Here is a 16,065-nt window from a genome sequence, read left to right on the forward strand (position 1 = left end):
CACTAGTACCAGCCATCTCTGCCTTGAGATAACCTAGCAGGGGCATCCTGGTTTCACCAAAAGGTGGGTGAGCTTTCTGTCAGTGCTGTGTCCTATATACAGGGAAACTACAGATCTCAGTTAATTGGGGCTAGGTTATACTTCCCGTGCCTCATGTAAGGGTTCCTTCCTAAGGGCAAGGTACAGATACTTGGAAGGCTTCTTCCTCTTGTGTCTTTCCAGCCTGTCTTTCCTTATTTCTTTGAGGAGGTTTCAGTAGCTTCTTGGAACTCTCACCGTTTCCTCACCTTTAAGGAAGCAGAGTTTTCTTGACAGCTAGGGTCCTTTCCTTCTTGTCATTTGTTGTGTCCCGTGGTCATCCTAGTTCTCACCATCTCTGCATTTCCCCTGCTGTGAAGTGGACTGTCATTGTTGACACTGTGTGTGTGTACTGTTTTGAATAGGTAGCCAAAGATGTATCTGTCAGGCTGCACCATGAATTGGAGAACATGGAAGAAAAGCGCGTTAAAGCAGAAGATGAGAATGAACTTCTTCGTCAGCAAATTATTGAGGTGGAAATATCTAAGCAAGCACTGCAGAATGAGCTCGATAGAACGAAAGAGGTAAGATAACTGAGTAACTAATGAGAAATGCTTAGAAAAGAAATTCTGGAAGGAATTTAAAATAGTGCTCATTAATATGCCTCATTCTGCTAGTTAGAATAACTGGCACTGAAAAGCTCAGTTTGTAAACATGGGTTGGATCTGGATGAGCACTTCTGTATGTTGAAGATGTCTTGTAGGAAACCAGCCAGGGAGGCAGTGGGGCCCTTGGATGACCATGGGGTAAAAGGATTACTGAAGGAGGATAGGGAAATGGCTGAGAAGCTGAATGCATTTTTTGCCTCTGTCTTCATTGTGGAAGATGAGAACTTTTTGCCCGCCCCAGAACCACTAATTTTGGAAGGGGTGTTGAAAGACCTGAGTCAGATTGAGGTGACAAAAGAGGAGGTCCTACAACTAATAGACAAATTAAAAACTAATAAGTCACCGGGTCCGGATGGCATACATCCGAGAGTTCTGAAAGAACTCAAAGTTGAACTTGTGGATCTTCTAACAAAAATCTGTAATCTTTCATTGTAATCTGCCTCTGTTCCTGAGGACTGGAAGGTAGCAAATGTCACCCCCATCTTTAAAAAGGGTTCCAGAAGAGATCCGGGGAATTATAGGCCAGTCAGTCTGATTTCAATACTGGGAAAGTTGGTAGAAACCATTATCAAGGACAGAATGAGTAGGCACATTGATGAACACGGGTTATTGAGGAAGACTCAGCATGGGTTCTGTAAGGGAAGATCTTGCCTCACTAACCTGTTACATTTCTTTGAGGGGGTGAACAAACATGTGGACAAAGGAGACCCAATAGATGTTGTTTACCTTGACTTCCAGAAAGCTTTTGATAAAGTTCCTCATCAAAGGCTTCTTAGAAAGCTTGAGAGTCATGGAGTAAAAGGACAGGTCCTCTTGTGGATCAAAAACTGGCTGAGTAATAGGAAGCAGAGAGTGAGTATAAATGGGCAGTCTTCACAGTGGAGGACGGTAAGCAGTGGGGTGCCGCAGGGCTCGGTACTGGGTCCCATGCTCTTTAACTTGTTGGGAGTGAGCAGTGAAGTGGCCAAGTTTGCGGATGACACTAAATTGTTCAGGGTGGTGAGAACCAGAGAGGATTGTGAGGAACTCCAAAGGGATCTGTTGAGGCTGGGTGAGTGGGCGTCAACGTGGCAGATGCGGTTCAATGTGGCCAAGTGCAAAGTACTGTACATTGGGGCCAAGTATCCCAGCTACAAGTACAGGTTGATGGGGTGTGAACTGGCAGAGACTGACCAAGAGAGAGATCTTGGGGTCATGGTAGATAACTCACTGAAAATGTCAAGACAGTGTGCGTTTGCAATAAAAAAGGCCAACGCCATGCTGGGAATTATTAGGAAGGGAATTGAAAACAAATCAGCCAGTATCATAATGCCCCTGTATAAATCGATGGTGTGGTCTCATTTGGAGTACTGTGTGCTGTTCTGGTCGCCGCACCTCAAAAAGGATATTATAGCATTGGAGAAAGTCCAGAAAAGGACAACTAGAATGATTAAAGGGCTGGAACACTTTCCCTATGAAGAAAGGTTGAAACGCTTGGGGTTCTTTCGCTTGGAGAAACGTCGACTGCGGGGTGATATGATAGAGGTTTACAAGATAATGCATGGGATGGAGAAGGTAAAGAAAGAAGTACTTTTCTTCCTTTCTCACAATACAAGAACTCGTGGGCATTCAATAAAATTGCTGAGCAGACAGGTTAAAACGGATAAAAGGAAGTACTTTTTCACCCAAAGGAGGTGGCAGTGAATATATTTATAATAATTTTTTTTTGCCACTGTGTGACACAGAGTGTTGGACTGGATGGGCCATTGGCCTGATCTAACATGGCTTCTTTTATGTTCTTTAGGAGTAGCTTATTCCTCATGCTTGCTTGCTTTGTGATGGGGGAAAATGAAGCAAAATTCAAAATGTATTTCTGGTCACAAAAATGACTAAACAACAGAAACAATGATTGTTACAGAATCTACCTGTTATAGCACTTTGTGAACTTTCTTGCATAAGCATTCATGGAACTGTGTTTGCAGGTGTTTTCCTTTTATGCATAGTTCTTTGGATACAGTCCTTTTCCCTTCTGCCTAGGATGTTTGCAATCTAGTATTTCACTGTTCCTGATTTAGGCACTGTCTTGCTTGGCAGGGGGGTACATACCTGTTACTGTATGTCACATCTTGCCTCCCCTGACTGCTGAACAGATAATTAGTGCTGCTGGTGATGTGTGCATGAGTTTTCTTTGTTAGATCAGAGTATAGTTTCGTGCTGTTTTTTTTTTAAATAAGCTTTTTGTTTTATGTAATTTTCCCATAGTAGGATTGAATACAGAGTGGTGGATTTAAAAGAGTTGTTAGCTGAGACCTGTTAGACACAATCTCTGCTTAGTTCCTCACAGATTTGGAGATGCTTCTGCCACGTATAAGAGAAACTGATGTTATATACAAATAACATTTTGTATTTGAGGAATAATAATATTGACATTGTGTATCAGGCATAGAATATGTCTGTTTTATTTACAATTGGCTTTTTTTGAATAGGAACACACAGGAACACAGTTCAGGCTGGCTTGGCATCAAGGCAAATGAGTTCCTACTGGGTTTTTTCTACCAAAAAAAGCCTTGTTTACAATGTAAGAGCTGTAATAAAAATGGTAAAAAAAAAAAAAAAGGTAAAGGTAGCCCCTGTGCAAGCACCAACTCTGGGGTGATGTTGCTTTCACAACGTTTTCACGGCAGACTTTTTATGGGGTGGTTTGCCATTGCCTTCCCCAGTCATCTACACTTTCCCCCCAACAAGCTGGGTACTCAATTTACCAACCTCGGAAGGATGGAAGGCTGGTGCCAGCTACTTGAACCTGGAGCCAGCTACTTGAACCAGCTTCCACTGGGATTGAACTCAGGTCATGAGCAGGTCTGACTGCAGTACTGCAGCTTTACCACTCTGCACCACAGGGCTCAAAAAGAGCCCTGTTTACAATGTAAGAACTGTAGTAGTTGTAATTAAATTGAAAATGCCTGAAAAGAAGAGGATGGCCATATGATTTGATGAAAGAAGATAACCCTTCACAACTTTCCTCCTATCATATCTTTGGTCCTTTGCCATCACAGAAAATGTAGTCCTGAGTCACTTTAAAGTCCTGACAAACTGTAGTCCTGAGTCACTTTAAAGCTGAATTGACCTGGAACATTTAAACATAAAGAAGTATTTATCATCTGAGTGATGGTTAGATTTAGAGAGCTGGGGTAATTTCTTATTAAATCTTTCAGGCAATGAGTCTGAGATAACTGGTGCACAGCTTTATCCTCTTTTATAATGTTCCTAATATTTTTGTGATTTTGATTAAATTTTCCTGGAGCTTTAATATGTATTAATGAAAAAACAATTTGTTGTGCACTTCTGTTTTTGGCCTGTTTATATAGTTTTGGTGTCTAAGAATAATGCTTTAAAAATGTCTTGATTTGATGCATGGCATAGCAAGTAATAGGGAGTTGTACAACTTCGTGGTTTTCATCTGCATTATTGATCACAAAAATATTTTTGTCAACTAATTACTTAGTGTTCTGTCACAAGAAACCCAGTCCCAAACAAACAATGAGTTACCTGGCATGAAAGAAAAACAAGTACCCCAGCTTTCTCCATGCTGACCAACAGGGTGGCAGTGTGAGAGCCACACAATATGTGTGAAAGAGCCACATGTGGCTCCCAAGCCGCAGTTGTCCACCCCTGACCTAAACGCTATTCCAGAAGAGCCAACTTCCTTGGTCAAGGTTATCCAGTCTGAAGCAGTTAGGCTTTCCAAGCAGGAGATAAATGCACGCAGACGTGCAGCTGATGTGGCAGCAAGACCCTCAGCCTCAGCTGTTGCCCTGAGACAACATTCCTGGCTGTGTGTAACTGCTCTCCCCTTAGAGACATGCTGCAGGGTTGAGGACTTCCCTTTCAAGGGATCTAGCTTTTTCTCTCATGCCACAAATGAGTTCCTGTCTATGATCAAGAAGAATCGCCAAACCACATTCTCTTAGTGTTTTTTCTTCACTTTCCACCCCAAAGCAGCACTTCACCCCAAGGCAACATGGGTTCACTACTCCTGAAAGGCATTCATACTCTGAATGTCAGAAGGGCTCTGTTATGCTACAGTGAGAGAACAAAACCATTCCAGATGAATTATTTTGTTACTGAGGCCCAGAGAAGGGGAGGGCTGCTTCTTCTCAATCCTCTCTAGAACTGCCATCTGTTCCTCCTATGAAGCAGCTGGACAACCATATCCATTAGACATTAAGGCACATTTCACAAGGACACAAGGCTCCTTGGCTGCATTCCATAGGAAGGTCCTACTGGTGGACATTTGCAAAACTGCAACATGATCGGTGGAAGACAATTTGTTTAGCATTATGTGTTGAACCTGCAAGCAAGGAAGGATGCATATGTGGGCAAAGCAGTTCTCCAGTTTCTTTTCCAATGCGAACCTCGCCCTGCCACCTTCAGTGAGTTGCTTGCTAATGTGGAGCTGCACCAAAGATGGAAGATGAAAACAGCGTTGTACTTATCTGTAACTGATCAATCAATCAATCAATCAAAAGCCTTTATTGGCATATATCAGATTATAAATAAATGAACAGATAAACCAGATACAGAAATAACAAAAAACAGTCATATGTAGCTATACATTGGACAAAGCTGTAACTGTTGTTCATCAAAGTCTTCTGTGCTGACATGCATTCCCTTCTTCCTGCCTCCCTGTGACCTCTTGCATATTGTGCTTAGTAGTGTGTTTGCTTGTGCTGGCCTGGCAGGAACTGAGGGAAAGGGGGCGTCCCACCTCCAAGGCATGTGATAGTTTGGGCAGGAAAAATCGTTTGTATCAGCTCTGGAGGGGGAGGGGCGCCCCTCAGAAAGCTTTTTAGCTGGAAGGAAATCTGTCCATAGTTGGCTCACACAGGTGCAGGCTCAATGTGTGTCTGCACAGAAGACATTGATAAACAATAGTTACATGTAAGTGTAACTCTGCTTTTTCCAGCCTTTCTAAGGATGTTTAAGGAGGGAAACTTCTTTTTCTCTCCATGTATTGTATGGAGTGATGTATTTGAAGTGCTTTGTAACAGTTTCTTTATTTCACAAAAGAGTTCTGTATTAGAAAGGGGGGGAAAGGAAAAAAGAAAATAAAAAAAATCTTTCCAGATTGCTATGGCTTGTAATATCAAGAGGAACTGGTTTTTATACCCTGCTTTTCTCTACCTTAAGGAGTCTCAGAGGCTTACAATCACCTTTCCTGAAATACGAGCTGAATTGATAATTTAAGTGAGAACTTACAGTACAATGCTATATGACTACTGTGAAGAGAGTTAAGCGTGTAACAATATGATGAAACTTTCTTTTATTTGAATGATATAGTGATATGCAGAATATATTCTATTTTTCTTGATAGATGTATTATCACTTTTCTATTTCCACTTCCCTTTCCCCCTCTTTTTCTTGAAAAATAAAAATTTCAAAATCTTACAATCACCTTTTCTTTCCCTCCCCACAACAGGCACCTTGTAAGGTAGATGGGACTGAGAGAGTTCTGAAAGAACTGTGACTTCATGTGGAGGAGTGGGTAATCAAAAAACCTGGTTTTCCAGATAAGAATCTGCCACTCTTAATCACTACACTATGATGACTATCAAATTTTGAATTTTGGAAACTGTCATAATATAGGATGATAAATGTATTAGGTCACAGTTAAGTAGTTGAAACAGGTTTGTGGTGGACAGTTATCCAAAAGGCTTTTCCTTCCTAAAACCAGGGAATGATTATTGCTTTGAGCCCTATTCCTATCTATGCAGTGAGGACCTAGATTCTTATTGTCCAAAGGTGGTTTACAGGGATAAATTGTAAAGAAATCTGGCACATGTCAGGATGAAATAATCTTTAACAAACAGTGAAACTCATTAACTATGTAGTGGGTAGAGGACTTCTGTTTTCACAATTGCCAGTTTTCCTTGACCTTAGTTGAGACCTTGTCTTGAGTTTGTCTTGGAAATGAGTTTTTTTAATCCCCTTCTCAGTATTTGACCCAGAACACTGTCTGTCTTTGGTTCTGCGTAGCAAATGCAACAGGTTCTCCAGTATATGCAGATGACTTTTCTTTTAGAAAACTGCTTCTGGCTGTTTCTGGATTCCTGAATGTTGGGATGGGATGGAAACAAATTTCTGATCCTGCTATCAGGACATTAATACCCTCACTAGGCCATTACCAAAAATCTGATAATAGTCAGGAGATAATGAGATATGCTAGTGAATCAGTATTCTTGAAATATTTCTGCCTTAGAGGAGGAAAAAAACAATCTTCTGTAACTGATGTGATGTAGTGGTTAGAATGTCTAGGATCTGGAAAACCCAGGATGTAACTTCTGTAATTTTCTGTAACTAATGTGATGTAGTGGTTAGAATGTCTAGGATCTGGAAAACCCAGGATGTAACTTCTGTAATTTTCTGTAACTGATGTGATGTAGTGGTTACAATGTCTAGGATCTGGGAAACCCAGGATGTAATCTCTATTCTGCCATAGAAGCTTACTGGGTGAACTGGGCTAGTCACATGCTCTCTGCCTAGCCTACTTCACAGGATTCTGTGAGGATAAAATGGAGGGGAATGATGTAGGTAGCTTTGGGTCTCCATTTTGGGTTGCCAACCTTCAGGTGGCACATGGAGATCTCCTGCTATTACAGATGACCAAAATGATTTCTCTGGAGAAGCAGCTGCTTTGGAGGAGGGAGTCTATGGCATTATATCCAGCTAAGGTTCCTCCTGTCCCCAAAACCTAGCCTTCCCTAGGCTCTGCCACCAAAATCTCCAGGTATTTCCCTGTCCAGAGCTGGCAACCCTATCCACACTTGAGGAGAAAGCTGGGATATAAATACAGTAAATAAATAAAAAAATTAAAAACCAGATGGACAGACAGGCCAATTCTTTTATTACCCTAGATTCATGCTAACAGCAAGCAAAAATCATTTGTTTTGTAATGATATTTGGTTTTGGATCAGGGTCATATGAAATGCCCAGGTGGAATCTTTCTTTGGACGCCTGTGGTGGCTCTTGGCAGATCTGTATGCAGAGAGAGCATTTTTTAAAAAATGTTTGAAGTGTTTTACATTGAAATATATCTAAATTAAATATATATTGAAACTGAAAATTAAACTGAAATTGAACTGAAAATTAATGAACATTCAGGATTTTTTCTGCCATTTTAAAAATAAGTATATATTTTTGTTCAGAAACTGGGTGAATACATCAATTTGTTTGCACAATTTTGGATTTTTTTTTTCATTATCTGTGTTTATGAGTGATTTTTTTTCTTTATGCACATGCTGGGGTTGACTGCTCTTCAGCATTTATTTGGCAGGATTATAAAAAGACTGTTGTCATCTGGTCTCAGCTATGGAAATGACCTGTTTCCTTGTCTTTTGTTTATCTAATAGATAGAGGGTGTTTTATAAATGGACACTATGGTTGACAGTTACTCCCCTGGGGAAAGTAGTTGGGAATTAGAATGTAGCTACTGTTTTTCAGCTAATTTTTTAAGTATAGAGGATCCACTATTCTCATAGTGAAGGGGGACCCCTGAATAATGAATGAATACCCCTATAATAATGATGAAAGCTTCTGCCTTCAAAACGAGGGTGTCTGATGCAATGTTCGTTAGAAGCACAGACAGCCTTCAGTGGGTGTGTTCACAGATGTGTATTAGGATAAGACAAAGGGGCCTCACTGAGAAGCTTCTTGCTGGAGCTGATAAAGGAAGAGACAGGAGGATTGGAAAGTACTAGAAGGAGTTGCAAGGGGGTGGGGAATGTTGAATCAGATAAACTTGTGAGCCTGCCTGCTAAGCTTGCTTTGTGCTTACAAAGACGGTCTGATGATCGGGGGGGGGGGGGGGGGGAGGTTCAGTATGCTGCTCAACTGGACCTTGCTTTTGGTACCAGAAGTAAAAAACCACACTTCATACCAGTAATGTGTGCGGCTCTGTTATTTTCCTGCTACAATAGGCATATTGAATCTGACCGTAATAGTTGCAGTCTAATTTTGATAATGATAATTTTGATGATAGTAATTTGACGTCTTCCAAAAACCCCTTGTTTGTTTTGGTATTCTGATAACGTTAATGCTGTCTGCCTGCCTGTCTGTTCTTCCATACTCAACATGTATATTTGGTAAATAGTCACCCCCACCCCCACCCAAGAAATCCTGGTTTTAAAAATGCACTATAACTTGACAGTAATCATCCTAAAGGAAATTAACTCATATATTACTACTACTGTAATGATTTGGGAAGTATATAACACCAAGACCCATTATAAAATGGGAGAGCTCTAGCGATTAAAGATTTTGGTAGAGATTTAGGGGAGAATGTAAATGCCTTTGTAGGGGTTCTAAAATTTTCCATGCCCTGTAATGACTGGATTGGCTTTTGTGGAAGAATATGGCTTTCTCATTTTATCTATCCTACTGCGGTCCAGAATTCCCCCAGAATTACTGTTCCTATGGGACAAGGGATGCCCCCAAAACAGTAGTGGGAGTGTGGGATTGGTAAAAATCCCTTCCTTTCTCTTGGTCCTCCAGGAGAGCCAGGTCATTAAGCCCAGATGGATATCTCAGCTGTATAGTTAGCATCTCATCCATGCTTTGGGATCTGAGATCTGGCCCTAATGGTTAAAAAAATAATTTTGATAATACCCACCCAACCAGATCTTCCAGTATACTCCTGTGCATCAACTGTAATCTTCAGACAGCCTTTTCCTTGTAGTGCCCTCTTTTGGAAAGCCCATCTGGCAATAGTGAGTTCATGATCTTTTTCTGTGGTAGGTCGTCACTGAAAGATTTACCAGAATTCATGCAAGAAGCACTTTCACTTACTGTATTCAGAAAGGTGTGTAAAATGGTTATATTTCAGAGGGCACTTGGTGGAGGGTAAATGTTTGTCAGATCTGGCTGTGTTTGTTATTATCTTGTGTATTGCTTTTATGTTGTTGATGAATTGTGTTAAATGTTTGGAGTTTGTTGTTGCTTTGTTTTATGCTTTGAGTGTGAGATAAGGGAAGGACATACATATTTTAAATACAGGTACAATATTGCTAAAACCAGTCCATTCTAGAAAACCTGCTAACTAAATTGATTTTCTCCTGTTCCACATTTCACAAAAAGCATTGAAAATACATGGAATCTGTTTCTCTTTCCCCAGTAAAGCTGCTAGATTTTTACATCTGCCTAGTGTGTGTTTTGGTATAATCTTTCTTTGTCCCAGGAACTTAATGCCAGCAAAGAGAACAAGACAGAGACCAATGGTGAGGTTCAAGTGGCTTTGGAAAGGGTAGCCGTGTTCAAAGAAACAAAGCAAGGGAGGATTAGGGATGGGGTAGCAGCTGCAGAATGATTTGACATGAATGTTATAAGACAGTTTAGGAAGAAATGAATGAGATTGTGTAATCAGGAAGAAAGGGGGATTTATTTTCTGTGTAGTGGCCATATTGAGCATCTGATAAATCTGTCTCTTTTTGGGGGGAGGGGGGCTGTATGAAAGTATCAGGGTCAGCAGGAAAGCAAAAGTAAGGCATCTCTTTTTGTGGTTAGGGATTATGACCAAACGTATTTTAAGCAGGCCTTATGTATAATAATAAGAACCCCGTGGCACAGTGTGTTAAAGCTGCAGTACTAAGCTCTGCTCACAACCTGAGTTCGATACCTGGCGGAAGCTGGGTTTTCAGGTAGCCGGCTTGAGGTTGACTCAATCTTCCATCCTTCCAAGGTCAGTAAAATGAGTACCCAGCTTGCTGGGGGGAAAGTGTAGATGACTGGGGAAGGCAATGGCAAACCACTCCGTAAAAAGTCTGCCGTGAAAACGTTGTGAAAGCAACATCACCCCAGAGTCGGAAATGACTGGTGCTTGCACAGGGGACCTTTCCTTTTTTCGTTATGTATAATAATACATGGAAGACTGTGAATGTGCAAAAAGCAAACTACATTTAATACTCTACCTTTTCTGCACTCACTCCCATCAACAGAACATGCACTCTGAAGGACTTCCCCATGTGGAATTCACTTCAGTTTTTCCCAGTAATGCCAACTATCTGGCGATGATGTGAATACTCTTGAGGAAGCACAGAGCACAACAGAAATGCTTCTCTGCATTCCTCTCTGCCAACATCACAAAATCCCTTCTATGCTTACATGAGGTTTCCCTTTTGGAGCATTTTATGATGACAGACTCACAACGTCTTAGCAGTGCTATGGCCGGAAGAAGCCAGTTTACCAGTCAGTTGAATAAAGTAGGAAGCAATCTATTTGAAACATGCTACCACCACTTGATGGTTTCATGAGCTCTTATTCTAAGCAAATGCAGAGCACAGTATTCTGCGCTGTGTGACCTTTCTCTTTGGCTCATAAATACTAAATGTTTTCAGTTTGTATCTACACTACAGTAATGTGATCTGTGTATCTGAATTGCTTTCCCATGAGGTGAGGAACAAATAAGAGGCAGAGTGTCTAAGTAACAACAGATAGTTTATTGAGATTTTTCTAATCTTATGAAGGCTCCCAGATTGTGCATTGTTTGTAGCAGGCACACAAAGAAAGTTTTCACTACTGGTCAGCTATAGGGCTTCCTGTAGCATTGGAAAAAATATGACAAAAGCAAGGGAATATAGTGTTCTGAATGTTTTATATTAATGCCTTTGTTTACTAAAGAAAGAAGTTACTTTACAACTTTTGAAGAAGTCTGAAAATATCAAAACAAGCATTGACTTTTTATATTGTATTCATGGTGTTTTAAAGAGTATCAAAAGCATGTTCCAACCCTTAGGAGGGAGGTGGAAGCAGAGAAGAAAATGTATTAATTTCCATGCTACTTACTTAGGCTTAACTGTTTTGATGCGGAGGAGCTGTGCCAATGTCTTTACACAGGGATCATTTTGTAGAAAAATAAGTGGTGGAACTCATCCAGGGATTGTTATGCAGCTGCACATACTATTCAATGGACAAGGAGGTGGAACTCTCAGAAGGAGGAGATGGAAATCTCAGAAAGGTTCAGGAGCTGCTCTCCTGTGAGCTCCCACCTAATCCAAGGCCTGTCTTTACAGAAAAAGTAGCTTTTGAGGAGGGACTTTAATGAAATGAGTCATTTGTGTCTTTGTGGGGGGCAACAGAAAGAAAGCAAGCATAGGAAGAGTTTACTTCTGTGGAAACAATGAATGAATAATTTATTTAGAAAATATGTATGCTGCCTCTCCAGGCCTGGCTGAGATGGCTCTCAGCTGAACAAATAAACCAAATCAATAAACCAATAAAACAAATAAACCAAGAAAATTCTAAAAATCCATTAAAAACACCATAAAAACAACAATAAAAACAAGTCAATAGCATAAATTATTCAATAACTATATTAAAAACAATCCCAGTCCAAATAAACCATGGCATAAAAACAATAGAGAAGTCTAAAATGAACCAATAAAACTCTTCTCAGGTACAGACTATAAAACAGCTTTTTAAAAAGTCTGGTCACCCCTCATCAAGTCACCCCTCATTCATCATTTCTCCAACTAAAAAATCCTAACCTCTTTAACCTTTCTTCACAGAGAAGGTGTTTCATCCCCCTTAATCATTTTAGTCAGGGCTTTTTTGTAGCAGGAACTCCTTTGTATGTTAGGCCACACAGCCCTGATGTAGCCAATTCTCCAAGAGCTTACAGGTTCTTCTTACCGGATCTACCGTAAGCTCTTGGAGGATTGCCTACATGATGGTGTATGCAAAGGAATTCCTGCTGCCAAAAAAGTCCTGATTTTAGTTCTCCTTTTCTTTACCTTTCCCAATACTACAGTATCTTTTTTGAGTTACAGCGATCAGAACCTTAGAGTTAAAAAACCTTAAAGTTAAACCTCAGAGTTAAATGAGGCCCCACCATAGATTTATATAGGAGCATCATTATGCTTGCTGATTTGTTTTCAGCCCTCTTCCTAATAATCCCCAGCATAGCATTTTCCATTTTTATTGCAGTTGCACTGGAGTTGACATCTTCAGTGAGAGTCAGTTTGGTGTAGTGGTTAAAAGCAAAGATTCTTATCTGGGAGAACCGGGTTTGATTCTCCACTCTTCCACATGCAACTGCTGGAGTGACCTTGGGTCAGTCATAACTCTCTCAGAGCTGTTCTGCTCAAAGATCAGTTCTTGGAGAACTCTCTCAGCCTCACCTACCTCACAGGCAGTGTTCCTTCTAAGCTGAGTTAATGTGAGCTAGCTCACAGTTTTCTAGCCTCTTGCTCACATTTTTGTCTTAGCTCAGGAAAAATGACCCCAGATAATGACTCCGCTAATTTATGCAGTAGCTCACAACTTTAATGCTAGTAGTTCACAAAGTAAAATTTTTGCTCATAAGACTCCACAGCTTAGAGGGAATATTGCTCACAGGGTGTCTGTTGTGGGGAGCGGAAGGGAAAGGAGATTGTAAGCCATTCTGAGACTCCTTTGGGTAGTGAAGGGTGGGGTATAAATCAAATGTCCTCCTCCTCCTCCTCTCCATAACTCCAAGATCTCTCTCCTGGTCAGTTACTGCCAGTACTACTTACAGTTAGAATCTTTGACTCCAGTGTGCATTATTTTGAGCTTGCTCACGCTGATCCTCATTTGCCATGTTGATGTCCCACTTGCCCAGCCTAGACAGATCCCTCTGGACCATTTTACAGACCTCCTTGGTTCTTACCATCCTGAACAACTTAGTTACCTGCTTAATTATTGAAGCATTATATACAATAATAATTTTGTAGTTCTTTCATAGATTAGGCTTGTTGAAATAGACAAACATGTCTTAATTGCTTATTAATTTGAATGCAGCCCACTGTAATAATACTGGATAATCTTTAACTGCTCACATAATGATGAAATAAACAAATGTTGGTTTTTCCCAGCACATAGGTATCAAGTGTCCAGCCTGCAGGCCAAAACTGGCATGTCCAAGGCTTTAATCAGGCATGCAGGGCTCTTTTCTCCCCCTCCCCCTCTTGTCCTCAGCCTTTGAAGCTCCAAGGCTGCTGAAGTTCCCAGCTCCTTCTTCCTTGTCTTTGTAGGTTGAAGCAGGAAGCAATTCTGGACTTGCAAGGCTGCAAAGAAAATGTGAAATGGATTTTCCATTAAGGTCTCTGTGCCTAGATTGACTCCAAGTTGGGCCTGGATATCTGGTAATGCAGTTGACTTCCAGCCAATAAAGATCAGTTTCCCTAGAGAAAATGGTTGGTTTGGAGATTGGACTCTATGACATGGTATCCCATGGAAGCCCCTTCCCTTCCCAATCCCTGTCCCTCTAGGCTTCACGCTCAAATCTCCAGGTATGTCCCAAACCAGAGTTTGCATTTTTGGTTAAGTCCAATACCTGTATCAGCCTTTTAATTTCATTTACTCTTATATATTCTTATATAGAAATGCTTTCATAATGGTTTGCAATAGTATTAAAAACAGAAAATGATATAGCCCAAGAATTTGCAGCCCCCCCCCCCAACTAGAAGCCCAGCTCATCTAACCTTATGTTACAAAAATTCAGTGAAAGAGCTGACTCTTGAACTGCTGCTGGAAGGAACTAAAAGATGGAAAGCAAATTCCATAATATATGTACTGGTAGTGGAAGTCATCCATATGTGGAAACTGTTCATTGGATTGGCTTCAGGGGTTAAAGTGATACCTTTTATTTTTTTGTATTCTAAATTGGAAAGACTAAGCTTCAAAAGGATCCATCAACCATCTATGAAATGGAGACATTGTGAAAAGACAGATTTTTTTTTTTAAAATGAGAATTTCTTCAGAACAGATCTGTGAGTACAGAACAAGAGGTCAGCTGTGCTTGGTATACCTATTGCTTGAATCAAATGACTCCTCCTTCTCTCAAGGATTTCCAAAATGAATTCCTATAGTTAAACCCCCACAAAATACTTTTCTGTTCTGAAAGCTGAGTCCTCTTTTTTTTAAGTGTTTGGGGACTGGTGAATGCAATCTTTTCAGTATTGTTTTGTGATGCATGTAGGACAGAGAAGACAAAAGATTCAGCATAAGAATAATTCAAGAACCTGAATGGTGCACAAAGATTTTAAACTGAAGACGAAAGGAATGAAACAAAGCCAACCACTCTGTCATCTGCTTTGGATATAGCTTTGAAATGTTTTTAGCTCAGTATTTGTGTTAAATGAGATCTATTTTCACAGTGAGCGGCTATTAGGAAAAGAGGAATGATTTCCTTTCTTTCCAATTTCTATACTAATGGAGCACTCAAGCATCTGGAAAAGTTTTTCATGTGGAAAGCATTTTAATTTTCAGGTCAAAGGGCTGTGGGAACAGTTACACCCCCAGTTATTTTAAAAATACATTTATCCATTTCTGGATTTTTTTTTCACCCTCATTCTGCTTTTTTTTACACCTGCCCTCAGAAGGCCACTAGGCAGCAGAATATTGTTTCCTCCTTCTGCTGGTTCTTGAATGAAAAATAAGGTCTCAACACAGAGCCGTGAAAGCATATACCAGCTATTATCCACTGTTTTGTTACTGAATGAATAACGTAGCAGAGAAGAAAAATAAATTTTCCAGATTGACCCCTTTGGAAACAAATGTGTGACATTCTTAAGTACTTTGATATTTTAGTCGCCCACATTATGTATTTAAGTGTCATTTCTATATAAAACTCAATAAATATTAAAGTTTTCGATGTTTGACTAAACAGCTCTTTTGGATTTTTCAGGAGTTAGTATAAGTAAATGTGAAGCTTTAACACCTGTTGCTAAGATGCACAGTGTTTGACTGGAAAACCATTTCTGCTGAATAATTGTCAGAATGGTAGTCAGGAACTGCATTGCAATAATCCAGCCCAGGACCAATATTAGAAAGACTTTGTAAACCTCAGTGTTCATATACTTTCAAGGACGTACTTTCAAGGTCAAAGTTTTGCCTTCAAGATTAACAAAGCTTGATGTAAATATAGCATTTCCCATATCACTCCTCTGTCTGATAAGACTCTTTGCAGGCAGCCATCCAGCCGGGTTAGACACTTGGTAGGCACTGCACTGTGACTGGAGTCCATCCATCTGCTGCAGTATGACCAACAGCTGCAGTGACCATTGTGCATTTCACTGCTCCATTGGTGGATTGCCAGCTCTCTTATTCTTGCTTGACCACTGCACCATTGCAGTCTAATTTATACTCTTGTTCCTCTCATTTGCATGCATTGGGTAGAACAGCTCTGCTTGTGACTCTGGTCTGTCAGTGCAGCTTATAAAGACAAAAGCAGCTTGCTAGATCAAGTGAGTTGGCAAACACCATTCTTATGACTTGGTTTTTTGTATGCCAGTGTTGTTCAGTAATTGTGTGGATCATGTCACAACTGTTTCTTTGTTTGATTGGGATTTGGAGGATGGGGTTAGCCCCACCACAGACACACTTCTGA

General features: G+C 40.4%; 1 protein-coding gene across 2 annotated transcripts in view; it reads left to right on the forward strand.

Annotated features, from left to right (window-relative positions):
* MTCL1 (microtubule crosslinking factor 1) overlaps positions 1–16,065 on the forward strand; it is a 148,305-nt gene that overhangs the window by 14,842 nt on the left and 117,398 nt on the right. For both annotated transcript variants that reach the window (XM_060244000.1, XM_060243999.1), the window contains exon 3: positions 444–602. In XM_060244000.1, coding sequence (XP_060099983.1) covers positions 444–602 — 159 coding nt within the window. The remainder of the gene's footprint in view (positions 1–443; positions 603–16,065) is intronic.

This window comes from Heteronotia binoei, chromosome 7 (assembly GCF_032191835.1).
Source record: "Heteronotia binoei isolate CCM8104 ecotype False Entrance Well chromosome 7, APGP_CSIRO_Hbin_v1, whole genome shotgun sequence".
Lineage (NCBI taxonomy): Eukaryota > Metazoa > Chordata > Lepidosauria > Squamata > Gekkonidae > Heteronotia > Heteronotia binoei.